The 26,051-nt window shown below is 44.1% G+C and overlaps 1 protein-coding gene across 2 annotated transcripts in view; it reads left to right on the plus strand.

Moving 5' to 3' along the window:
* Positions 1-26,051, plus strand: part of LOC134944780 (prolyl endopeptidase FAP-like) — a 240,779-nt gene that overhangs the window by 97,109 nt on the left and 117,619 nt on the right. For both annotated transcript variants that reach the window (XM_063933632.1, XM_063933633.1), the window contains exons 6-11: positions 7,959-8,011; positions 8,104-8,176; positions 12,450-12,570; positions 14,413-14,567; positions 21,863-21,963; positions 25,342-25,477. In XM_063933632.1, coding sequence (XP_063789702.1) covers positions 7,959-8,011; positions 8,104-8,176; positions 12,450-12,570; positions 14,413-14,567; positions 21,863-21,963; positions 25,342-25,477 — 639 coding nt within the window. The remainder of the gene's footprint in view (positions 1-7,958; positions 8,012-8,103; positions 8,177-12,449; positions 12,571-14,412; positions 14,568-21,862; positions 21,964-25,341; positions 25,478-26,051) is intronic.

Raw genomic sequence — 26,051 nt, forward strand, 5'->3', positions numbered from 1 at the left:
GATGCATGGCTGTGTTCGGCTCTGAATAACACCCAATGGGGCAGATGTATTAAGCCTGGAGAAGGCATAAAGAAGTGATAAAGCAGTGATAAATGCAAGGTGATAATGCACCAGCCATAACTGTCAATTTACATATTAGAGCTGATTGGCTGGTGTATTATCATCTTGCAATTATCATCGCTTTATCACTTCTTCATGCCTTCTCCAGGTTTAATACATCTGCCCCACTGCTTTGGTATCTGATATAGGTAAATTGCTGACATTGCAGTCAGTTAAACTGCTTTGATATCACCAACCATGCTCTTGTGGTTTCTTCCACAAATCTAGATAGTGGGATTAGTTTTGCGATGAGCTGTGACACAGGTTCTGAGGCTGATTAAAACCAGGTGAAATGCATTTTGAATTTAACCAGTCACAGAATCTGTGTACTACATGTACCAGATTAAAGGGATATTTTGGATGACCTTGCAAAATACCTTTATTTCACCAGCCATATGAATTACTGTAACAAAGAGGACGTTTTCCTGAGAATCATGTTCCCAGCATATTTACAAGGTGCTTGCCTACTCTCAACTTCTGCAAGACACCTCTGTAAATTAGAGAAGTGTTTAGATTTACAGGCAGCTGGAACTCTGAGGAGGACTGAGCAAAATTGTAAATGCCACATAAGTGACCCTCTTCCTATTATTCTAGAACTACCCCATTCATTAAGTTAAATGCTCCAATTTTTACTTGTAAAATCAAATTTTTGCCTTACTTATTGTTTATATTATCCATAAAGGGTGAAAGATATCAGGATTGTCTTAATTACATATTATAATATTATTATACTTGAGTCTTAAGGTGCCGCAAAGTTTCTGCAGTGCTGTACAAGGAATATACTTAGCAGGGCCGGTTCTTGGGCGCTGTGCGCCCCGGGCGACAATAGGGGCGTGGCTTCGTACAGGGGGCGTGGTCATTTACGCCCCCTGTACAGACTGAAATGATGTGCGGTGCGCGATGACGTCATCGCGCACCGCACAGCAAAGGTCCTCTCCACAAAGGGAAACTAGACGCGTAGCGTCTAGTTCCCTTCGTGGAGAGGACCTTTGCTGTGCGGTGCGCGATGACGTCATCGCGCACCGCACAGTAAAGGACCTCTCCACGAAGGGAAACTAGATGCGTACGCGTCTAGTTTCCCTTCACAGCGGCAGCGGGGGGCAGGAGGCCAGCGGTGGCACAGCAGCAGCGGATCTTGCCCTGGTGCGGCGCCCTTCGGATGGCGCCCTGTGCCCTCCGGAAGGCGGAGCCCCGGGCAAAAGTCCTGCTTGCCCGTGGCAAGATCCGCTACTGATACTTAGTAACAGTTTCACTTGACATATCATAAGTACAATATATTGTAAAGTGGCATACTGTATCTAGGTACATCTTGCAACAAATAATAGGACTTAACGATAATGAGCCCAATGTAAGGGTGAGTGTACAACAGCAGAGTCATTGAACAGACTAAAGACGAGGAGCAGAGGTGGCACGAACAGTGCTAAAGGGAGCAGGGTTGTATTAAGGTGGATTGTAAACTTATGAGCAGGACCCTCCTACCTCTGTGACTGCTTGTTATTGCCCAGTTTTGTCCTATCATTGTGTCCAGTTGTAAAGCACTACGGAATTTGCTGCGCTATATAAGAAAGGTTAATAAATAAATAATAAATAAGATGGCATGAGGGCTTCTGTGGACTCCTTCTACCCTGTAAAAAAGAACCTCAGAGTCGGCACATATACAGACTATATGAGAGAGTCTAGGTCTTCTGTGCATATACGTGACAACGTTTTTGGAAATATGCCACATTTCTCTCATTGATGCCAGAAATCTGCACATGCGGCGTACTGGAGGTAAGTAAAGCAATGGGTGCATATTGTGCACAGTTGACTCCCCCTGGACCACAAATCTTGCACCCATTATACTGTAGATATGCCATTGTTCGAGAAGAACAAGAGAACTTACATACTAGTAGAGATGAGCGGTTTGGATTCCATGGAATCCAAGCAGCTCTGAACAATGGTAATCCGAGTGCTCAGGTGTTCCCACCAGACATGAATTCCACATCGAGGCAGAGCACCAACTTCCTGGCGTTGGATTTTCGCGGGACTTGGATTCCGTATTAATGCCAGAAATCTGCACATGCGGCGTACTGGAGGTAAGTAAAGCAATGGGTGCATATTGTGCACAGTTGACTCCCCCTGGACCACAAATCTTGCACCCATTATACTGTAGATATGCCATTGTTCGAGAAGAACAAGAGAACTTACATACTAGTAGAGATGAGCGGTTTGGATTCCATGGAATCCAAGCAGCTCTGAACAATGGTAATCCGAGTGCTCAGGTGTTCCCACCAGACATGAATTCCACATCGAGGCAGAGCACCAACTTCCTGGCGTTGGATTTTCGCGGGACTTGGATTCCGTATAAGGTGCCACGGCCGGGACTCAATGCATGCTGCTGTTTGCTGTGCTACACTCTGCTGTTTAGACTATTCTGTAGCTATCCAGAATAATTGAGGCTGTGCAGCAGTGACTGACTGTATATATAGGGGCACACTGGGCTATACTCTGCTGTGCTGTGTCCGTCCAGACTCCAGATAAATTGTAGCTGTGCAGTATAGTTACTGTATATAGGGGCACTCTGGGCTATACTCTGCTGTGCTGTGTCTATCTAGACACCAGATTAATTGTGGCTGTGCAGTATAGTAACTGTATATAGAAACACGCTGCACTATACTTCACTATAAATTGTACTGTTTGGTGGGCTGTGTTCACGCGCCTCTATAAGCCCTGTGATTCAATGCAGTGATCTGCGAACTGCAAGATAAAATTAAAAAATTAAAATAAATATATATATATAGCTATTGTTTATTTGTTTGTAATATTTGCACTGCAGTGCTTTATCCTATTGCGCTGTGTTCACATATATCTATAAGCCCTGTGATTTCACGCAGTTATCTGTGAACTGCAAGTTAAAAAAAATAAAAATATAGTAAAGTTCTATTGTTTTTACTATTTGTTTCGCTGTACCCTATCGCGGTGTGTTCATGTATACCGATAAGCCCTGTGATTCCACGCAGTGATCTGTGAACTGCAAGTTAAAAAACAGAAAAATAAAAATATAGTAAAGTTCTATTGTTTGTACTATTTGTTTAGTTGTCCCCTAGTGCACTTTCTTCAGGTGCATCTAACCCTGTGATTCATGCAGTTTGAAAGGAGCTGTAAGGTATTAAAAATATATACAGTATATATATTGTAAAGTTCTATTTTTTGTACTTTTTGATGCGCTGTACTCTAGTGCACTTTCTTCGCGTTCATCTAAAAACCCTATGATTCGCGCAGTTTGAAAGGAGCTGCAAGTTATATAAAAAAATATATAGTAAAGTTCTATTGTTTGTACTATTTGTTTCACTGTACCCTAGTGCGCTTTCTTCATGTGCATGTAACCCTGCGACTCACGCAGTTTGAAAGGAGCTGCAAGTTATAAAGAACATTTTAAAACATATATCGTAAAGTGCTATTTATTGTACTATTTGGTGCGCTGTACCCTAGTGTGCTTTCTTCACATACATCTAACACTGTGATTCATTCAGTTTGAAAGTAGTTGCAAGTTATATAAAAACATATATTGTTAAGTTCTATTGTTTGTACTATTTGGTGTGCTGTACCCTAGTGCGCTTTCTTCACGTGCATCTAACCCTGTGATTCATGCAGTTAAAATGGATAACAACCAGTTTAGAGAACACTAACCTGCTACCACCAGTCATGCTGATGATGATAGTCTAGCATGTACTAAAGTCAGTGCTCAAGGGCATAGCGGATCTAAGTCAGGGCATCTAAAACCAAAAATCCAATATACAGTGGCAACGAAAAAACACCTCTTATAAAGGGAAGATTTGGTGCAGAAAAACATATAATTGCCAACATGCCATTCACCACATGCAGTGGCAAGAAAAGGCTCAGGCCTCTGCCTTTATTTCTGAGTGGTGATTTTGCACCTGTCACTGAGGCATCTTCTTCTGCCTCTCATGATGACTCGGAGGTGTAAAAAACTGAAAACCACTAAGGCAGTAGAACAAACTGCAATCAGAAACAGAAATGTCACAAATACCAGTCTAAGTGTGTCCTCGAGTGCTGTGTGTGAGTCTGACCTTTCTGATACTGTACTCGCAGAGAACCCACCTTCCACCATTTCTGGTCCTTCAATATATGTGGGGATGGGCAGCATAAGTATTGCTGATGACATAGAAATTGAGGATGCCACTGTGGAATTGCAAGAGGATGAGGGGGAAATTTGTGTAGCTGACGCTAGCACTAATGAGGATGTTGAGGATGAGGATGTTGTTTGTGTTAGTCAGGCACCAGTAGAAGCATCTCTTGGCCATGATAAGAAGGCCATTGTCATGCCTGGGCATAGGACCAATAAATCCACCTCTTTTGTGTGTATTTTTACCCAAATCCTGAGAACTTTTATCAAACCATCTGTAGCCTTTGTGGAACCACAGTAAGTAAAAGTAGGGGTGTTAAGCATTTAGGAACCTCCACCCCATTACTTCATCTGCAGAGAGTTCATGACAAGTATTTCATAACATCCACAACTAGTGCTAAAAAAATAACAGCAACCAGTCCAGCATCAGCTAGCTCCCTTCTCTCTACTAGATGCCAGCACCTGCAATCTCCACCATCAACACCTTCATCCTCAATATTCTCATTAATGATCAGAGATAGTCCTGCAACCAATTTGTCAATGCTAGATGACTCCTCTTCTCTCCAGGATTCTACAGAAGAATCCTTGAGAGCTAGGCCTGCTGCTGCTGGTGATGGTTCTTCATCCCAGAAGTGAATGAATGCTAGTAGTTGTTCCACAAAACAATCCTTTGCAAGGGGGAGCAAGTATGACAGTTCTCACCCAGTCACACTGCGGATCACTAATGCCATGACTGCTATGCTAGTATTAGATCTGCGTCCAATATCTACGATTAAGGCAGTGGGTTTTACACAGTTAATTGAGGTCCTGTGTCCCTGGTACCAAATTCCATCTCGGTTCCATTTTAACCGGAAAGCCATTCCTCGGCTGTACCAAGGCGTTAAAAAAATCGAATTAGTGTCCTACAAAATAATATTGCACCCACTGTCCACTTAACCACAGATGTGTGGACATGTGGTAGTAGGCAAACTAAAGATTATATGACTATGTCAGCCAACTGGGGGGGTGAATTGTCTTCATCATTTCATCATCAGCAGCAGAAGCATTATCTAACAAACGCCACCTCATTCAGAAGCAGGCTACTCTGTGTATCACTGGCTTCACTAAGAGGCATACTGCTGACAACCTCTTAGAAAAACTGAGGGATGTCATAGTAACATGGCTTACCACACTTGGGCTCTCCTCAGGATTTGTGGTTTCTGATAATGCCACCAATATTGTAAAAGCATTACACCTGGGTGAATTTCAACACATACCCTGTTTTGCTCACACGATTAACTTGGTGGTACAAGTTTTTTCTTTTTTTAAATGACAGGGGCATGCAGGAGATGCTGCCTATGGCCTGAAAGATTTAGCGACATTTTCAGCATTCAGCAACAGTATACAGAAGATTGCAGCACCTGCAAGAACAGTTTCATTTGCCCTGTCATCAACTGAAGCAGGAGGTGGTAACAAGATGGTACTCCACCCTTTATATGCTGCTGCAGATGGAGGAACAGCAAAAAGCCATCTATAACTATACAATAAGCCATGACTTTGGGAGCGGAAGGGGAATGTACCTTAGCCCAAGGCAGTGGAGAGTGCTTTCTGTCTTGTACAAAATGCTCAAACCCTTTTTAAAGTAGCCAGAAGTAGAAATTGAAGGAGGAGATTATACAAAGTGATTCCACAAAGTATGCCAGACTTGTAGCTCAAGTCCTTAATTCGCTTCGGCAGGATCCAAGGGTTGCCAATATTTTGAAATCGGATCACTACATTTTGGCAACCGTACTTGATTCTAGGTTAAAGTCGTATTCTGTGTCTTTCTTTCCAACTGACCCAGATCTTAAGAGCTGCAAAGAGCTCCTGGTGAGCAAGTTGGTAGCTCAAGTGACACGTGGCACTACAATGTCTCCTTCAGTTTCTTTAGCAGCAGCCAGGAAAAAACTCACCTTTCCCAAAATACCTACTGGTGATGCAGATAAGTCAACACAACATTTTGACATCTGGTTGGGTCGAAAGGAATTGCCTAGCATTTGTGACACCTCCACCATAACTTCATCTGATACAGACACCATCTAAAGAACGGTGGAGGATTATTTTCATGACACCGTAAAAATAGGCATGTCACAGAGTCCCTTCAAGTACTGAAAAGAAAAAGAGGAAATGTGGAGGCCCTTATATAAACTGTCTTTGCATTACTTAAACTGCCCATCCTCCATTGTGTACGCGGAGAGAGTTTTCAGCACAGCCAGGAACCTTGACAGCGATCAGCATAGGAGACTACTTCCTCAAAATATGGACAAGATTATGTTCATCAAAATGAACTGAAAATTCCACAAGGAAGACCTTTCCCGGCAATTACGTCAAAGTACACAGACTTCTGTAATGGTGGATTCCAGCGGGGTTTAATTAATATTGTGTGAGGATTATATACACACTAATGAGGGTAAGAATGGCAATGACGATAACATCTAGCCACTGTAGAGCTGTTGCCTTAAGGCGATTGGTAGCTTGTTTTGCGGGGGACTAAACAAACCATGCACTTCAGCCAGAGAAGATTTAGTCCCTGTCGCTGGAGAGCTTGGTTTGTTGAACTGTGCATGTCCTTTTTAATATCCAACATAAGGGTGGGTGGGAATGGCCCATGGACATGTCCAACTTGCAGCACCGTTCATTTCTCCCACTGCTGTGTGTCAGTGTTTCATAGATATGGTATAAACTGCCGTGTGTTTGTGCCGCTGCTCTGACGCTTAGTAAACCAGCAAGCTCGCTGCAGATTTTGGCCTAAAGGGGATGAAAACTACATTGTTAGCTGTAAGGTGGTCAAAATTTTCTGCAAATGACTGGAAATTAATGTTATTGACGTCATTAATACTCTAGGGTCAAAAAAGGCCCAAATTAAGTGATTTTAGCAGTTTTTTTGAACATTTTTGAAAAAGATACAAATACAAAGCCAGTCATGGTGGTTTGGCACATCCAAATCCAAATCAGGCCAATTAATTAGAACCAAATCCAGCAAAAATGGCCCGGCACACATCCCTACTTTTAAGGTACATCATTTATGCCACCTACCTCTACTGGTCTGCTAATTTAGTTCAGGATTTGTAATTGTTATAAGGTCAAATAATAGTCACAAGGAGGAGACAGTGACAGATCAGCCACTTGTGCCATTAGATGACAAATTAACTATAGGGTTTTTTACACATGACCAAAATAACCAGTATTTCCTGTTTTCTTGGAAAGTGTCAGAGTAGGGGATTTTTCCCTGGAAACTTGAAAAAATAAGTGGAAACACTGCTTCCTGCAAGCAATTGATTCTTAGTAAACAGATGATGTTTCTTACTAGATTCCTTGGCAAACATAAGTCAGAAATACAATTATACAGGAGTATATTATCCCTGTTTTATTGACTGTCAAAAATAAATTTTGCCAATTGCCAGCTCCAAAAGTGGGAATGATACAGAAAGTATATTATGTATAATAGCACAGTTGGGTGGAATATGAGCATCTACAAATTAAAGTGGACCAATTGCTTACATACTGGACAATGGACAGTGGCTTTGATTTGGCTCCCCATTTCACATACTGTATATCTCTGCCTGCCGTGGACATAACCATAAGTGGCAAAATCGTCCAGTATATAAAGGCATGTCCGGCTCCATTTAGATACATATTTTGAATGATCTATTGTGCTGGTGTAAGATTTTCTGTTGTATAATAATTGTTTCTTTTCCTTACAATATCTTTACAGCAATGGAGATACTCTTACATGGCATCATACCACATTTATGATGTAGAGAATGGGTCAGCATCAATATATATTTACTATAAATATATTTCATTTAGCTTTTGTATGTATTTGAAAGTAATAAAGTTATTGATTCTGTCTTTTATAGAGCGTTTGTAAGAACAAATGAGCTACCTCCCAAAATTCAGTACATTTCCTGGTCCCCAGTTGGCCATAAGTTGGTGAGTAGAGCCTTAGACTTCTGCATAATTGTATTTTCAAATACACTTTTCTGCCTTATTTCACATTATCACGTGAGCACTGAGAGTCAGATAAGATTTATGTTTCTGCGAGTGGAAATGTATATTGGCTAAAGGTACAATGATGCTGGGGCTGATGAAATTTTCCAAAATGTTTATCTAAAAAGTTGCTTGTAGATCAATATGGTCTTGTATGGTGACTTAGGTTAAAATAGTTTTTCTGTTTAAGGGATACATAAATAAATGGGAATCCGGTCTGAAGATCGACAGTGTCTTGGTCGACAATGTTTAGGTCGACCACTATAGGTCGACAGTCACTAGGTCGACATGGATGGAAGGTCGACAGGGTTTCTAGGTCGACATGTGCTAGGTCGACAGGTCTAAAGGTCGACATGAGTTTTTCACATTTTTTATTTTTTCATACTTAACGATCCACGTGGACTACGATTGGCACGGTAAAGTATGCGAGGGGACGCGGTGCAATAATTTGGGATCCCGATCACTTTACGAAGAAAACGACACCAATTTTTTAAAAAAAATCCTCATGTCGACCTTTAGACCTGTCGACCTAGCACATGTCGACCTAGAAACCCTGTCGACCTTCCATCCATGTCGACCTAGTGACTGTCGACCTATAGTGGTCGACCTAAACATTGTCGACCTAGATACTGTCGATAAAACGAACCACACCCAAATAAATGAACCATCTCTGAGCAAATGCTGTGAATAAATCCTAACTAATCCTACTACCTGAGAAAAATGTAACCAAACAGGTAGACAGTATTCAGGGTCAGTAAAATAAAGGTAATTCTTTCCAAAAATGCCAGTATACCTGATGCAAGAGTCCGTTCTATGTAAATGTTTATGGTACAGGTGGTGGATATAAAAAATGGGAACGCCTTGTTCATTGAGGATACCAAACATCTTGAAAGAAAGGCATTGCTACCATAGCTGCAGGGAGTGCAGCTGCTATGGGGCCCAGACCTGAGGGGCCCACCTTCCCTGTCAGAGTTACAAGTGTTATATAGATTTTTCACCATTGCTTGGTACATAGGAGCCCTTTTGTCTTGAACCTATGATATATGTAGTTATGCCCCTGGACCTGCTCATTGCAGCAGAGGTGTCTTTAGACCTCATGTGGCCCTATGCAAGATACCAAATTAGGGCCCCCTAACCTCAAACAATCCATAGCACTGTATTTTCATTTCTGGGTTGTGCCCCTTACATCATTAGTTTTTTCCCCCTCCTTATATCACTTTCCCCTTCACTAAGTGCACCATGTCCCCTCAGCTCTAATCCATATTTACACTGCTCAGTTAATGCATTTTAGATCAGTGCTTCCTTCACTAAATGTAGCAGCTCCCCGTACCCCATTATTACTTCCTCGCTCCTTGAATGTATGGAGTGACCCAGGCTTACTGATTGTAGCAAGCCCCATCGCCTAAAATACTCATTATTAACCCTCCCACTCACTGACCACATTTTATAACAGTATATTATAATGGGTGTGGTATGGAAGGTAGATAGTAACTAGGTCGACAGTGTCTAGGTTGACCACTATTAGTCAACAGTAACTAGGTTGACAGGGTCTCTAGGTCGACAGGGTCTTTAGGTCGACACGGTCTAGGTCGACAGGTCAAAAGGTCGACATGAGTTTTTTATGTTTTTTTGGTGTCGTTTTCTTCGTAGAGTGACCGGGAACCCCAATTAGTGCACCATGTCCCCTTGCATGGCTTGCTTCGCTCGCCATGCTTCGGGTAGGTGCCTCGCTCTGCTACCATTTCGCTTGGCACATATTATCGTTCCAATCGTAGTCCACGTGGATCGTTAAGTATGAAAAGGTTAAAAAAAGGAAAAAAATCGTGAAAAACTCATGTCGACCTTTTGACCTGTCGACCCAGAACATGTCGACCTAGAGACCCTGTCTACCTAGAAACCCTGTCGACCTAGTTACTGTCGACCAATAGTGGTCGAACTAGATAGTGTCGACCTAGTTACTGTCGACCTAAAGACCGGATCCCTATTATAATACCCATTATCACACCGCTGTCAGTGACTGCATTGATTATATATCAGTTACCCCCATTTACCCCTTCACTCAATGTAGTGCCTGTTAGGAGGGGGAAGGGGGAGGCATTGATGTACGTAAGTCACACTAAGGGCACTGATATATAAATAATACGATCACTGACTGAGGGGTGCAATAATGGGTATTATAAGGGATGGGGACCTGCTAATAGCATACATCCCAGCTGTCCTGATTTCAGCAGAATAGTCCCACTTTTCTGGGACTGTCCCGCCGGTAAGGTTGGGTGGACACTTTGGCATTGCTGCAGAGCAGCAAAGAATGGATGACAGGCGCATGTGCCCTAATATACAATGGCACTGATATACAATGCAGACACCCATACCTTACAAATTGCAATACTTAATAATACACCCAATCACATCAGTGTTGAGTGCCACCACCCCTACTGATTCTAGCAGCCTAGCAGCCCCCCCCCCCCCCATCTGTATTGATTATATATCAGTGCTCACTGATTGTAGCAGCCTAGCAGGCCCCCCCATCTGTATTGATTATATATCAGTGCTCACTGATTGTAGCAGACATCTCCTATCACAGAAGTACCTATAATAGAGTATGATAGCATATTGATATATCACCAGCCAGTGTGTACAGCCCTGACTGTAGCAGGTGGATGTTATACACTGTATTTTAAGTAACACAGTCATTTATATGGTGAGGGACAGGATTTGAGTTTATTTGTCCACATATTTTATGACTGGAAGAAGCAAGCATTGGTTTTGCCTATCACATTGGCCACAAATAATTTGAACTGGTCCTGGCTCACCATCCCAGGGAACCCCTGCAAGTTCCCCAAGGCACAACAGGGTGGCATGGCTTCCAGTTTGGGATCCACTGAACTAGTGCTAATATGACTCATAAAATAAACTAGGGCACAACATTAGCAAAAGCACTACTGTGGTTCAGAATATTAACTAGGGCACTATTATGGGGCATAAAATGAACAACTGTTACGGAGAGTTGTCTCTCTAAAAGCATTGGGACAGGGGCCCCTTCAAAATGTTGCTATGAGGCCCACAAAGTCCTGGCTACACCTCTATGATGAAACAAGGGTTTCTTTCCACACAGGAGTAGTTTATGTATTATTCAGTGAAATAACATCCCAGCATGACTGCACAATGAGGCCTTAGCTTTGAGATGGGGTGATCATCGTGGCACAATTAGCAGGAGAAAGTTCAATTTGTTCAGTACTAAGATGATGTCGGTAACTGAAAGGGACAAATGTAACTGGTTTACTGCAACCGTTGCAGAGGTGTAAACTCCAGGATTGGGATTGTGATATTATATCTGCAGATCAAGTGACTGCAAACATCAACCTGCAGCAGCCCAATGAGAACAGCACCGGATATTATAGTAGCTCCATACTCTTGAGAAGCCTTCAGATGCTTATTTTATTGATTTCTCAATTATCAAACTGATTTCTTCCTGTTCCAAAATTAGTAATGTGGCATTCTCACACAGGCAAAGTTTAATGAGGGTATGACAATGCAACTGTGGGCGATACAGAGTTGGACATATTTTTTGCGCTTACATACCTCCTAACATTGTCCGTGTAGAAAACAGGTCTCTGGGTGTGCCGAAGGCTTGCCTGCATGAAAAAGGGGATGTTCCTCATTGGAAAGGGGGCGGAGCCTTGAGACAAACTCCCAAGCTCTCCCCCTACACTGTGAATAGAGGCTGTGCGCATTGCATGGCATCTGTTCACACGCTGCTCTGCATAGAGGTGACAGTGCTCCCCCCTCAAACTTTCCTACCACCTGGCCCTACAGCCCACAGGTGGGAGAGTCCCCCCAAAAATGGGACTGTACCACTGAAAGCGGGGCATTTGGGAGGTATGCACTTAGAATAGGGCTGGTGCAGCTGCACACTGATAATGATGATTAGTGTAAACTCAATCTATCTGAAAGGGAGGGCCGCACCGCAAGATGCATACAATTCAGTAAATACAGTATATGCATTTTTTAGCTGTGCACACAGTGCGGGACTACATACACCCTATGTCTATTATACTCTGCCTCTAGCCCACTGTGTGTATTCAAGTTTCACCCACATAACAAGACAGTCAAGATCTTAAAATGTAAAATCAAGTTTATTATACTGTATATGTTACTTATTTTTCTAGTATCCATGACACAAAAAGGCATTCATTTTTATTTTGGTATTCTTTAGGTATATGTTATGGACAATAATATTTATTTAAAAAATGAACCTGGACAACCATCAGTTCCATTAAGACGTGATGGGAAAGAAAATAAAATATTTAATGGAATTCCAGATTGGGTCTATGAAGGTAGGCCTCTTTATGTCTCCATGTTCACTTCACTACTGTCAGGGGCATGACTAGCCTGGAGCAGGGTATATCTGTCCCCCGTGCTAATACAATTTCCAATCGGTTTATTTATAAAAACAGCACCAGATCGTCTGCTCTGGTCACTTTTACCCCCTCCCCTCCTGTCCTATCCTATGACTGCACCTTCTGCAGCAGCGGTAGTTCCGCCACTGCTTAGTGGAAAATCACACAGATCACAATGCATGGTACAAATATTAGAAATCAGCAAGCATCAATAAATCTAATAGATGCTACATATCTGTAGCTTATAATAAAAGGAGCTTAAAATTGTATTGAGATATCACCTTTATTGAGTTGGGTAGGACAGTAACACTAAAAGGCCAATTCCAAACTTCACTGGCAACATGTGTAAAATTTCCTGACCATATCCTAAATGTGGCAAATATTCAGTTGAACAACTTTGCAAAGTTTGCTAATTTCTATGTAAAGCATAGCTATATTGGTGTGCAAACCCCAGGCTAACGATTCGGATACCAACCTGTGCATTTATTTAAATGTAAACACAGTTACTTTTCTGTACATCGCTATGCTGTTACAAATCTGCATGCACTGTAGGCATATTTGTTTAAATACTGCATCTGAAAGAGAGCCAATGCTTACATGTTGTCAAAAGCACTTACACTCTACTGTCATCTGCACATAAAGAAAACATATGATGGAAAAATGCATCAATGGAGGTCATTTATGATGCGCACAAAGATGCGTTCGGCAAATGGGTTTGGTTTTGCACTAGTGCATCTCTCTAGATCCTCCAGTGCACTGCAGGCCTGCTTCCTGTCTTGGGGATATCTCTACAAGCTAGAAGTGTGTGCTTCTAAACTGGTGTGCAACTGGCAGGACAGGTGCATAATGCATCTCCCGAAAAACATAGGAAAAACAAAAGAGACTATGCTCACTCTGAGCTGGAAGAAAAGCTGAGATGTTGATTGGATGGAATGCGTTCAGTATCCCAGCAGTTGGGATGTGACCGACGGCGGGATCTCGACACCACTCAGGAGACATCCTGAATGGTTAGCACTAGCCACTAGCCACCACCCCCACAGGGTTAGCCCTAGATGGCATCCCCTGGAGGGTTAGGGCAGGGTAAAAATAATTACCCCCTCCGATGTTGGTATCTTCATTGTCGTGATGCCACTGTTGGTCATGTGACCACCAGCATCCCGACCGCCGGGATGTCATACCGAACCCGATTGGTTTCTTTGTTCAATTTTTCCAGTTTATCTCTCTTCAAAGCTTGATACATCTCCTCCTTATTTAATTTAGCTCTACAGGAAAAAAAACTTGTTGCAGCATGAATGCCTTCTCTCCATTAATCACACAGTCACAGTTTAGTCCTTTACAAACACTACCATTATGTTTAAAAAACCTATTCTCTTACCATTTGTACAAACTGAAGTGCAACAAATAAGTATGTGACATCCCTAAAGAGGATTCTGCGCTTTGCATAATTGCCCTCCAGTGTGCTCTCAATCACCTCGTGGCAGTGGTAATGAAAATAACATTAAACATCATCAAATCACTATTGCTATTTAATAACCTGGAGAAGGCATAAGGTAGTGATAAACCAGTGATATGTGCAAGGTGATAAATGCACCAGCCAATCAGGTCCAATATGTAAATTAACAGTTTGGATCTGATTGGCTGATGTGTTTATCACCTTGCACATATCACTGGTTTATCACTTCCTTATGCCATATCCAGGCTTAATACATCTGCCCCAATATAACATAATAAAGACTATTACCATCAATTTGTTTGCAATTGTCCTTATCTTACTTTCAGAGGAAATGCTTGGAACAAAATATGCTACATGGTGGTCTCCAAGTGGTAAATTTATTGCCTATGTTCAGTTCAATGACACTGACGTACCAGCTATAGAGTACCCTTTCTATGGTGAAGATCAGTACCCACAAACTATAAAAATACCCTATCCAAAGGTAACGTAATGTGTACAGATTTGTAGTATCAGATATTTCTCTATCGTCCTAGTGGATGCTGGGGTTCCTGAAAGGACCATGGGGAATAGCGGCTCCGCAGGAGACAGGGCACAAAAGTAAAGCTTTCCGATCAGGTGGTGTGCACTGGCTCCTCCCCCTATGACCCTCCTCCAAGCCAGTTAGATTTTTGTGCCCGGCCGAGAAGGGTGCAATCTAGGTGGCTCTCCTAAAGAGCTGCTTAGAAAAGTTTAGCTTAGGTTTTTTATTTTACAGTGAGTCCTGCTGGCAACAGGATCACTGCAACGAGGGACTTAGGGGAGAAGAAGTGAACTCACCTGCGTGCAGGATGGATTGGCTTCTTGGCTACTGGACATCAGCTCCAGAGGGACGATCACAGGTACAGCCTGGATGGTCACCGGAGCCTTGCCGCCGGCCCCCTTGCAGATGCTGAAGTAAGAAGAGGTCCAGAATCGGCGGCAGAAGACTCCTCAGTCTTCTAAAGGTAGCGCACAGCACTGCAGCTGTGCGCCATTTTCCTCTCAGCACACTTCACACGGCAGTCACTGAGGGTGCAGGGCGCTGGGAGGGGGGCGCCCTGGGAGGCAAATGAATACCTATTTTGGCTAAAAATACCTCACATATAGCCTCCGGAGGCTATATGGAGATATTTAACCCCTGCCAGAATCCGTTAAGAGCGGGAGACGAGGCCGCCGAAAAAGGGGCGGGGCCTATCTCCTCAGCACACAGCGCCATTTTCCCTCACAGAAAGGCTGGAGGGAAGGCTCCCAGGCTCTCCCCTGCACTGCACTACAGAAACAGGGTTAAAACAGAGAGGGGGGGCACTAATTTGGCGTTAGAAATATATAAAAAAGATGCTATAAGGGAAAACACTTATATAAGGTTGTCCCTATATAATTATAGCGTTTTTGGTGTGTGCTGGTAAACTCTCCCTCTGTCTCTCCAAAGGGCTAGTGGGTCCTGTCCTCTATCAGAGCATTCCCTGTGTGTGTGCTGTGTGTCGGTACGTGTGTGTCGACATGTATGAGGACGATGTTGGTGAGGAGGCGGAGCAATTGCCTGTAATGGTGATGTCACTCTCTAGGGAGTCGACACCGGAATGGATGGCTTATTTAGGGAATTACGTGATAATGTCAACACGCTGCAAGGTCGGTTGACGACATGAGACGGCCGACAAACAATTAGTACCGGTCCAGACGTCTCAAAAACACCGTCAGGGGTTTTAAAACGCCCGTTTACTTTAGTCGGTCGACACAGACACAGACAGGGACACTGAATCCAGTGTCGACGGTGAATAAACAAACGTATTCCTTATTAGGGCCACACGTTAAAGGCAATGAAGGAGGTGTTACATATTTCTGATACTACAAGTACCACAAAAGAGGGTATTATGTGGGATGTGAAAAAACTACCGTAGTTTTTCCTGAATCAGATAAATTAAATAAAGTGTGTGATGATGCGTGGGTTCCCCCCGATAGAAAATTATGGGCGGTATACCCTTTCCCGCCAGAATTTAGGGCGCGTTGGGAAACACCCCTTAGGGTGGATAAGGCGCTCACACGCTTATCAAAACAAGTGGCGGTACCGTCTATAGATAGGGCCGTCCTCAAGGACCAGCTGACAGGAGGCTGGAAAATATCATAAAAAGTATATACACACGTACTGGTGTTATACTGCGACCAGCGATCGCCTCAGCCTGGATGTGCAGAGCTGGGGTGGCTTGGTCGGATTCCCTGACTAAAAATATTGATACCCTTGACAGGGACAGTATTTTATTGACTATAGAGCATTTAAAGGATGCATTTCTATATATGCGAGATGCACAGAGGGATATTTGCACTCTGGCATCAAGAGTAAATGCGATGTCCATATCTGCCAGAAGATGTTATGGACACGACAGTGGTCAGGTGATGCAGATTCCAAACGGCACAAAGGTGTATTGCCGTATAAAGGAAGAGGAGTTATTTGGGGTCGGTCCATCGGACCTGGTGGCCACGGCAACTGCTGGAAAATCCGCCGTTTTTACCCTAAGTCACATCTCTGCAGAAAAAGACACCGTCTTTTCAGCCTCAGTCCTTTCGTCCCTATAAGATCATATCTGCCCAGGGATAGAGGAAAGGGAAGAAGACTGCAGCAGGCAGCCCATTCCCAGGAACAGAAGCGTTCCACCGCTTCTGACAAGTTCTCAGCATGGCGCTGAGACCGTACAGGACCCCTGGATCCTACAAGTAGTATCCCAGGGGTACAGATTGGAATGTCGAGACGTTTCCCCTTCGCAGGCTCCTGAAGTCTGCTTTACCAAGGTCTCCCTCCGACAAGGAGGCAGTATGGGAAAAAATTCACAAGCTGTATTCCCAGCAGGTGATAATTAAATTACCCCTCCTACTACAAGAAAAGGGGTATTATTCCACACTATATTGTGGTACTGAAGCCAGAAGGCTAGGTGAGACTTATTCTAAAAAATTTTTTGAACACTTACAAAGGTTCAAATCAAGATGGAGTCACTCAGAGCAGTGATAACGAACCAGGAAGAAGGGGACTATATAGTGTCCCGGGACATCAGGGATGCTTACCTCTATGTCCCAAATTTGCCCTTCTCACTAAGGGTACCTCAGGTTCGTGGTGCAGAACTGTCACTATCAGTTTCAGACGCTGCCGTTTGGATTGTCCACGGCACCCCGGGTCTTTACCAAGGTAATGGCCGAAATGATGATTCTTCTTCGAAGAAAAGGCGTCTTAATTATCCCTTACTTGGACGATCTCCTGATAAGGGCATAGTCCAGGGAACAGTTGGAGGTCGGAGTAGCACTATCTCGGATACTGCTACAACAGCACGGGTGGATTCTAAATATTCCAAAATCGCAGCTGATCCCGACGACACGTCTGCTGTGCCTAGGGATGATTCTGGACACAGTCCAGAAAAAGGTGTTTCTCCCGGAAGAGAAAGCCAGGGAGTTATCCGAGCTAGTCAGGAACCTCCTAAAAACAGTGCATCATTGCACAAGGGTCCTGGTAAAAATGGTGGCTTCCTACGAAGCAATTCCATTCGGCAGATTTCACGCAAGAACTTTTCAGTGGGATCTGCTGGACAAATGGTCCGGATCGCATCTTCAGATGCATCAGCGGATAACCCTAGATCCAAGGACAAGGGTGTCTCTCCTGTGGTGGTTATAGAGTGCTCATCTTCTAGAGGGCCGCAGATTCGGCATTCAGGATTGGATGCTGGTGACCACGGAGCCCAGCCCGAGAGGCTGGGGAGCAGTCACACAAGGAAAAAATTTCCAGGGAGTGTGATCAAGTCTGGAGACTTTTTCTCCACATAAATATACTGGAGCTAAGGGTAAATTTATAATGCTCTAAGCTTAGCAAGACCTCTGCTTCAAGGTCAGCCGGTATTGATCCAGTGGGAAAAACATCACGGCAGTCGCCCACGTAAACAGACAGGGCGACACAAGAAGCAGGAGGGCAATGGCAAAAACTGCAAGGACTTTTCGCTGGGCGGAAAATCATGTGATAGCACTGTCAGCAGTGTTTCATCCCGGGAATGGAAACTGGGAAGCAGACTTCCTCAGCAGGCACGACCTCCACCCGGGAGAGTGGAAACTTCATCGGGAAGTTTTTTTTTCCACATGATTGTAAACCGTTGGGAAATACCAAAGGTGGACATGATGGCGTCCCGTCTGAACAAAAAACGGGACAGGTATTGCGCCAGGTCAAGAGACCCTCAGGCAATAGCTGTGGACGTTCTGGTAACACCGTGGGTGTACCAGTCGGTGTATGTGTTCCCTCCTCTGCTTCTCATACCTAAGGTGCTGAGAATTATAAGACGTAGAGGAGTAAGAACTATACTCATGGCTCCGGATTGGCCAAGAAGGACTTGGTACCCGGAACTTCAAGAGATGCTTACAGAGGTCTTATGGCCTCTGCCGCTAAGAAGGGACTTGCTTCAGCAAGTACCATGTCTGTTCCAAGACTTACCGCAGCTGCGTTTGTCAGCATGGCGGTGGAAAGCCGGATCCTAAGGGAAAAAGGCATTCCGGAAGAGGTCATTCCTACCCTGGTCAAAGCCAGAAAGGAGGTGACCGCACAACATTATCACCACATGTGGTGAAAATATGTTGCGTGGTGTGAGGCCAGGAAGGCCCCACAAAGAAATTTCAACTCGGTCGTTTCCTGCATTTCCTGCAAACAGGAGTGTCTATGGGCCTCAAATTGGGGTCCATTAAGGTTCAAATTTCGGCCCTGTCGATTTTCTTCCAGAAAGAATAGGCTTCAGTTCCTGAAGTCCAGAAGTTTGTCAAGGGAGTATTGCATATACAACCCCCTTTTGTGCCTCCAGTGGCACTGTGGGATCTCAACGTAGTTCTGGGATTCCTCAAATCACATTGGTTTAAAACCAGTCAAATCTGTGGATTTGAAGCATCTCACATGAAAAGTGACCATGCTATTGGCCCTGGCCTGGACCAGGCGAGTGTCAAATTGGTGGTTTTTTCTCAAAAAAAGCCCATATCTGTTTGTCCATTCGGACAGGGCAGAGCTGCGGACTCGTCCCCAGTTCTCTCCCTAAGGTGGTGTCAGTGTTTTACCTGAACCAGCTTATTGTGGTGCCTTGCACCTACTAGGGACTTGGAGGACTCCAAGTTGCTAGATGTTGTCAGGGCCCTGAAAATATGTTCCAGGACGGCTGGAGTCAGGAAAACTGACTTGCTGTTATCCTGTATGCACCCAACAAACTGGGTGCTCTTGCTTCTAAGCAGACTATTGCTAGTTGGATGTGTAATACAATTCAGCTTGCACATTCTGTGGCAGGCCTGCCACAGCCAAAATATGTAAATGCCCATTCCACAAGGAAGGTGGGCTCATCTTGGGCGGCTGCCCGAGGGGTCTCGGCTTTACAACTTTGCCGAGCAGCTACTTGGTCAGGGGCAAACACGTTTGCTAAATTCTACAAATTTGATACCCTGGCTAAGGAGGACCTGGAGTTCTCTCATTCGGTGCTGCAGAGTCATCCGCACTCTCCCGCCCGTTTGGGAGCTTTGGTATAATCCCCATGGTCCTTTCAGGAACCCCAGCATCCACTAGGACGATAGAGAAAATAAGAATTTACTTACCGATAATTCTATTTCTCGGAGTCCGTAGTGGATGCTGGGCGCCCATCCCAAGTGCGGATTATCTGCAATACTTGTACATAGTTACAAAAATCGGGTTATTATTGTTGTGAGCCATCTTTTCAGAGGCTCCGCTGTTATCATACTGTTAACTGGGTTTAGATCACAAGTTGTACGGTGTGATTGGTGTGGCTGGTATGAGTCTTACCCGGGATTCAAAATTCCTCCCTTATTGTGTACGCTCGTCCGGGCACAGTACCTAACTGGCTTGGAGGAGGGTCATAGGGGGAGGAGCCAGTGCACACCACCTGATCGGAAAGCTTTACTTTTGTGCCCTGTCTCCTGCGGAGCCGCTATTCCCCATGGTCCTTTCAGGAACCCCAGCATCCACTACGGACTCCGAGAAATAGAATTATCGGTAAGTAAATTCTTATTATTTGTTATTTACATTTGTAATCATGGGGTTTTAAATATCAGATAATATTAATGTAACATTTACTTGTCTCGTGTATTTGTCAATTAGATTATCTGATCAGATCATTGTCTGTGGCCAAGAAATGTAGTTATTTTATTTATAAATACTGTACGTATTTACATGACACCAGAATATTCCATTGCGCTATACAATTGGTAACAATACTGTAATAGATCAGTAATAAAACAAGACTTTGTAATAATCACAGACAGACAATGACGTAAGAGGGTCCTGCTTGCAAGCTTACAATCTGTAGGGTAAAAGAGATTTCATACACTAAACTAATACACTACATGGTAAGGGTAAGTGCTATATATTACAAATTGGTCCAGCCAGATTGCAGAGGTTCTTGGTGGGATCTGTGATCCAGGCACAAAGCAAAGCTGGCCTGGCATCAGTGTTTTTTGTTAGTAGAAAGAGAACCATTGGCGTTTCTATAATGGGTGCAGTGTGTGCGGTGCACATGGGCCCCTAAGTCCCGGGGGGGGCCCACACCGCACACACTGCACCCATTTCTCCTATACTTACCTTTCTGGAGTCCATTGCTGACCGTGTGTGGGCCCCCTCCTCTCCCGTAGCCGTCACGTCGCTGCTAGTGCACTGACCACTAGAGACTCTGGCACAGTGCCACAGTCTACAGCGCATGTGCAGGATTCCGGAAAAATGCCGCAGCGGCCATTTTTCATAGTCCTGCGCATGCGCTGTAGACTCTGGCACCACTGTGCCAGAGTCTACAGCGCTCAGAGCGCTAGCAGCGGCGTGACGGGAGAGGAGGGGGCCCACACACGGAGTCTGTACACGGATACCCTCCTCTCTAGAGATGCCCCTGAAGAGAACATATGTAAAGTTTTATGTGGACTGTGTAGAAGTGATGTAATTAGGTAGGAGAGAGGCGTCACTGCCAGTGATGACACCCAGAGTGGGGGGAGGGAAGGGGGGGACACAGTGGGGGCTTGACCTCGTGGGCAGGGGGTGTGGCTTCACAACCTGACCCTCCGTTTTGTCACTTCTGGTTTCCCTGAGATGCAGGCTGTACCTGGTGACCAGTGTATGTCCAGTGTTGGCTCCTACACTGTTACAGGAGTTGAGTGCTGCCTGTAATGTCACAGTGCAGCACCCTGCTCCTTTCACTGAAGAGGAGTCTGCACTTTGACAGACACCCGGGTGCAGGCCGCATCCCCCCACACTCCTGTTGGGACGCCACTGAGGTAGGATAGTTTCTGGAGGTTGCGTGGGTAGTTCTGTCATTTGAAATCTTGCCGGAAGAGGTTAGTTTTCACAGAACGCTTGAAGGTTTGGAGTCTAGAAGAGAATCTTATTGTGTCTGGGAGGATATGCCACAGAAAAAAATGTACATTGTTATATAAATAAATACATAGCAGTCCCCTTATTAGTTGCAGAACTGTTGTCAGTCACCATACTGTGTACTGCTGGTGTAACTGTTTTATAATAAGGTGGCATACATTTGTTATTAAGTTATTTTTTTGTGTAAGGTCTACTATAAGCTACAGTATGCATCAAAGCACCTGTATTTTAATATATAAAATTAGGAAGAGTTATTTCGTTATCAAAAAGTACAGTTATGGAAGATCCATATTTTAGTATGCCTAGTGCTTTGCTGTCACTGTATTCTTTTAAGGTTTTCATGCTAAGTTTTCACACTGACTTATTTGTTTAATCTATTTCTCCGAAAGGCAGGAGCAAAAAACCCAACAGTGAAATTGTTTATTGTAAAAGTCGATGATCTGTCGTATTCCACAGCGCAGGTTCCTGTTCCTTCACTGATCTCTTCAAGGTAAATTTAAAATACAGTTATATTCTCATAGCTATTATTAACATTAAGCAGAAATATGTGCTGCACCAACCAATAAACATTAAGCTTTTATTAGTCTGATATCACCAAACTAAAAGGTGATATCTGATAAATTATAGATTATGGGCCTAGGGGGTCATTCCGAGTTGTTCGCTCGGTAAATTTCTTCGCATCGCAGCGATTTTCCGCTTATTGCGCATGCGCAATGTTCGCACTGCGACTGCGCCAAGTAAATTTGCTATGCAGTTTGGAATTTTACTCACGGCATTACAAGGTTTTTTCTTCGTTCTGGTGATCGTAATGTGATTGACAGGAAGTGGGTGTTTCTGGGCGGAAACTGGACGTTTTATGGGAGTGTGTGAAAAAACGCTACCGTTTCTGTGAAAAACGCGGGAGTGGCTGGAGAAACGGAGGAGTATCTGGGCGAACGCTGGGTGTGTTTGTGACGTCAAACCAGGAACGACAAGCACTGAACTGATCGCACTGGCAGAGTAAGTCTCGAGCTACTCAGAAACTGCACAGAGAAGTATTTTCGCAATATTGCGAATCTTTCGTCCGCAATTTTGATAAGCTAAGATTCACTCCCAGTAGGCGGCGGCTTAGCGTGTGCAAAGCTGCTAAAAGCAGCTTGCGAGCGAACAACTCGGAATGACCCCCCTAATTCACATCTGATCGCAGCAGCAAATTTGTTAGCTAATGGGCAAAACCATGTGCACTGCAGGGGAGGCAGATATAACATGTGCAGAGAGTTACATTTGGGTGGGTTATTTTGTTTCTGTGCAGGGTAAATACTGGCTGCTTTATTTTTACACTGCAATTTAGATTGCAGATTGAACACACCACACCCAAATCTAACTCTCTCTGCACATGTTATATCTGCCCCACCTGCAGTGCACATGGGCCCTCATTCCGAGTTGTTCGCTCGCAAGGCGATTTTAGCAGTATTGCACACGCTAAGCCGCCGCCTACTGGGAGTGAATTTTAGCTTCTTAAAATTGCGAACGAAAGATTCGCAATATTGCGATTACACATCTCGTAGCAGTTTCAGAGTAGCTTCAGACTTACTCGGCATCTGCGATCAGTTCAGTGCTTATCGTTCCTGGTTTGACGTCACAAACACACCCAGCGTTCGCCCAGACACTCCTCCGTTTCTCCAGCCACTCCCGCGTTTTTTCCGGAAACGGTAGCGTTTTTTCCCACACGCCCATAAAACGGCCTGTTTCCGCCCAGTAACACCCATTTCCTGTCAATCACACTACGATCGCCTGAGCGAAGAAAAAGCCGTGAGTAAAAATCCAAACTTCATAGCAAATTTACTTGGCGCAGTCGCAGTGCGGACATTGCGCATGCGCACTAAGCGGAAAAACGCTGCGATGCGAAGAAATTTTCCGAGCGAACGACTCGGAATGACCTCCCTGGTTTTGCCCGTAAGCTAACAAATTTGCTGCTGCAATCAGATGGGAATTAGGCCCATAATCTAAGGAAGGGGGCAGGAAAGGGGTGTCAATGCTGTGTTTTGTGGGCATCGACGCTCTATTTAAGATGCGCGATCTGGACAACGGAGGCGCGTCCGGACTGTTCCTGGGACGGATCGCGGCGGCTGTGTGACATCTCACATAGCCGCTGCAACCAAAAACATGGTGGGTAGCCATTTACCTTCGCCACCGTGCAATGCTTTCGCATATCTGCAATGTGAGGGGGGGGGGGGTGCTGGACCCAGCAAGCGGGGCGGACTTGCCCTGTGTTCGGCATCCACCTGCATGCCTAAGAATTTGTTCTGAATTACCCTCAATATGTCAATCTTGTATAACAACAGTCAGGGGGAGATGTACTAAGCCTTGGAGAGTTATTAAATGGAGAGATAAAGTACCACTCACTCAGCTCCTGACTGCCATGTTACAGTAGTTTGGTAGTTTGTCTCTACTTTATCTCTCTCCAGGGTTTAGTACATCTACCTAACTAGCCTAACCCTAATTGCAACCCTGTCCCTACTATCCCTAATTGCAGTGGGTTATTCAGAGTTGTTAGCAAGCCAAAAAAAGTTAGCAATTGGGCAAAACCATGTTGCATTGCAGGTGGGGCAGATGTAACATGTGTAGAGATATTTAGAGTTGGGTGGGTTATATTGTTTCTGTGCAGGATAAATACTGGCTGCTTAGTTGGGTTCAGTATGAATTACCGGCGGCCGGGATGCTGACAGCAGCATCCTGGTCACCAGTATGCCGGCAGCGGGGGCGATCGCTAGAAAGCCCCTTGCGGGCTTGCTGCGCTTGCCATGCTGCTTGCACGGTGGCTCACTGTGCTCACCACAGGTTATAGTCTCCCTCTATGGGTGTCGTGAATAACCATAGAGGAAGAATAACCTGTCTCACCGGTATTCTAGTGATGGCATTGTACCCGCCGTGCGGGATTATGGCGTCGGCATTGTGATCGCCAGGATTCTGTGCGGCGGTATCCAGGGGCGGATTGGGATGGAAAATTAATGGAAGCAGCTCTAATGGGGATGCGGTCTGATGAAGGGGTGGGGTCTGTTGAAGGGGCGGATCCCTCCTCATAGGGCCTGATTGTACGCAGTTGCAGCCTTCCTTGCGTCTTTTGCTGCAGTTGTGTCTGAGAGTCCAGGGGTGGATTGGAAACTAAAAGTGGCCCTGTAAAATTTTGTAGAAGTGGCCCAACATGGGCAGCACAAGAGGTATATTATACTGTGTAGCCATGGCGGCATCCCTGGATGGCAGAGTTGCTGTACTGTTGAGATGGAATAACAGAATGAATGGGTACAATGCAGTGTACCGAGTGTGGTGGGCTGCCTGTCATATTGGGGTGGGGCCACATGACAACACTAAAAACAGACCCCAACGATACGTCAGCCTACCAGGAATCTTCCTGGTGATCTCTATGGCCAATCCGCCCCTGGCAGTATCTTAACCGCCTCCCCTTTATTTTTACACTGCAATTTAGATTTCAGTTTGAACACATCCCACTCAAATCAAAATCTCTCTGCACATGTTACATCTGCCCCACCTGCAGTGCAACATGGTTTTGCCCATTAGGGCACCTCTGAATAACCCCCTCTATCCCTAATTGCAGCCTAGCAATTACCCTAATAAAGGCCTAACCCTAACTGCAGCCTTACCCTAACCCTAATGGTAATCATAACCCTTGCCCTAAACCTAATTGCAGTGCAATTCTAATCCTAATTCCATGTGTTGGAAATCTGACTGTTGAAAATGTATAATGTCAACATTGTCAACATGTCAATATTTTGAATGTCGACATTCTGAGCATGTAGACGTTATAGTGCTGACATTGTAAATGTCGACTTGCTGACACCTAGTAAGTAATGTCCTTTTTATTTCACAGTGATTACTGCTTTAGCTGGGTGACATGGATTCTGGATAACAGAATCAGTGTGCAGTGGGTGACGAGAATACAGAATGTATCCGTTATATCAATATGCGACTATGAGCAGAACTCAAATACATGGATATGTCCAAAGGTAGTCAACATTATTTGTTATCTACTGGAAAGGAAACTAAGCTACTTTATTGTAAATAAGCATATATATATATATATATATATACAGAAATAAAGAATATGCTAGCGCCAAATGTGAGACTAATACACCTAATTATTAAAAAACACTCCCAATTATCATGGGCGTCAGCTGTCCATTAAGTATGCAGTAATGGTAAGTTACTGATAATAATTTTTCTAGTAAGATCGTAAAAGGGTTCTAGCGACCATAGGTGTCAGAGTTTATAAATTAGATATTTATCAGGCCGTATATATGTATAACAATATATATTTTATTTTAACACAGTTTACAAAAGAGAACTATTATATAAGAAAATTGGTAAAAAACCACATAAAAAATCACACACAAAATTGGAGTACCAGTAAATCTTCTACTAAATGAATAGGTCTAAAATGTATGTTAAAAGTAATGTCAAAGGAGAGTCTTAACTTGTGACATTACTTTTAACATACATTTTAGACCTATTCATTTAGTAGAAGATTTACTGGTACTCTGATTTTTTATGTGATTTTTTATGTGTTTTTTTACCAATTTT

This window comes from Pseudophryne corroboree, chromosome 7 (genome assembly GCF_028390025.1).
Source record: "Pseudophryne corroboree isolate aPseCor3 chromosome 7, aPseCor3.hap2, whole genome shotgun sequence".
Lineage (NCBI taxonomy): Eukaryota > Metazoa > Chordata > Amphibia > Anura > Myobatrachidae > Pseudophryne > Pseudophryne corroboree.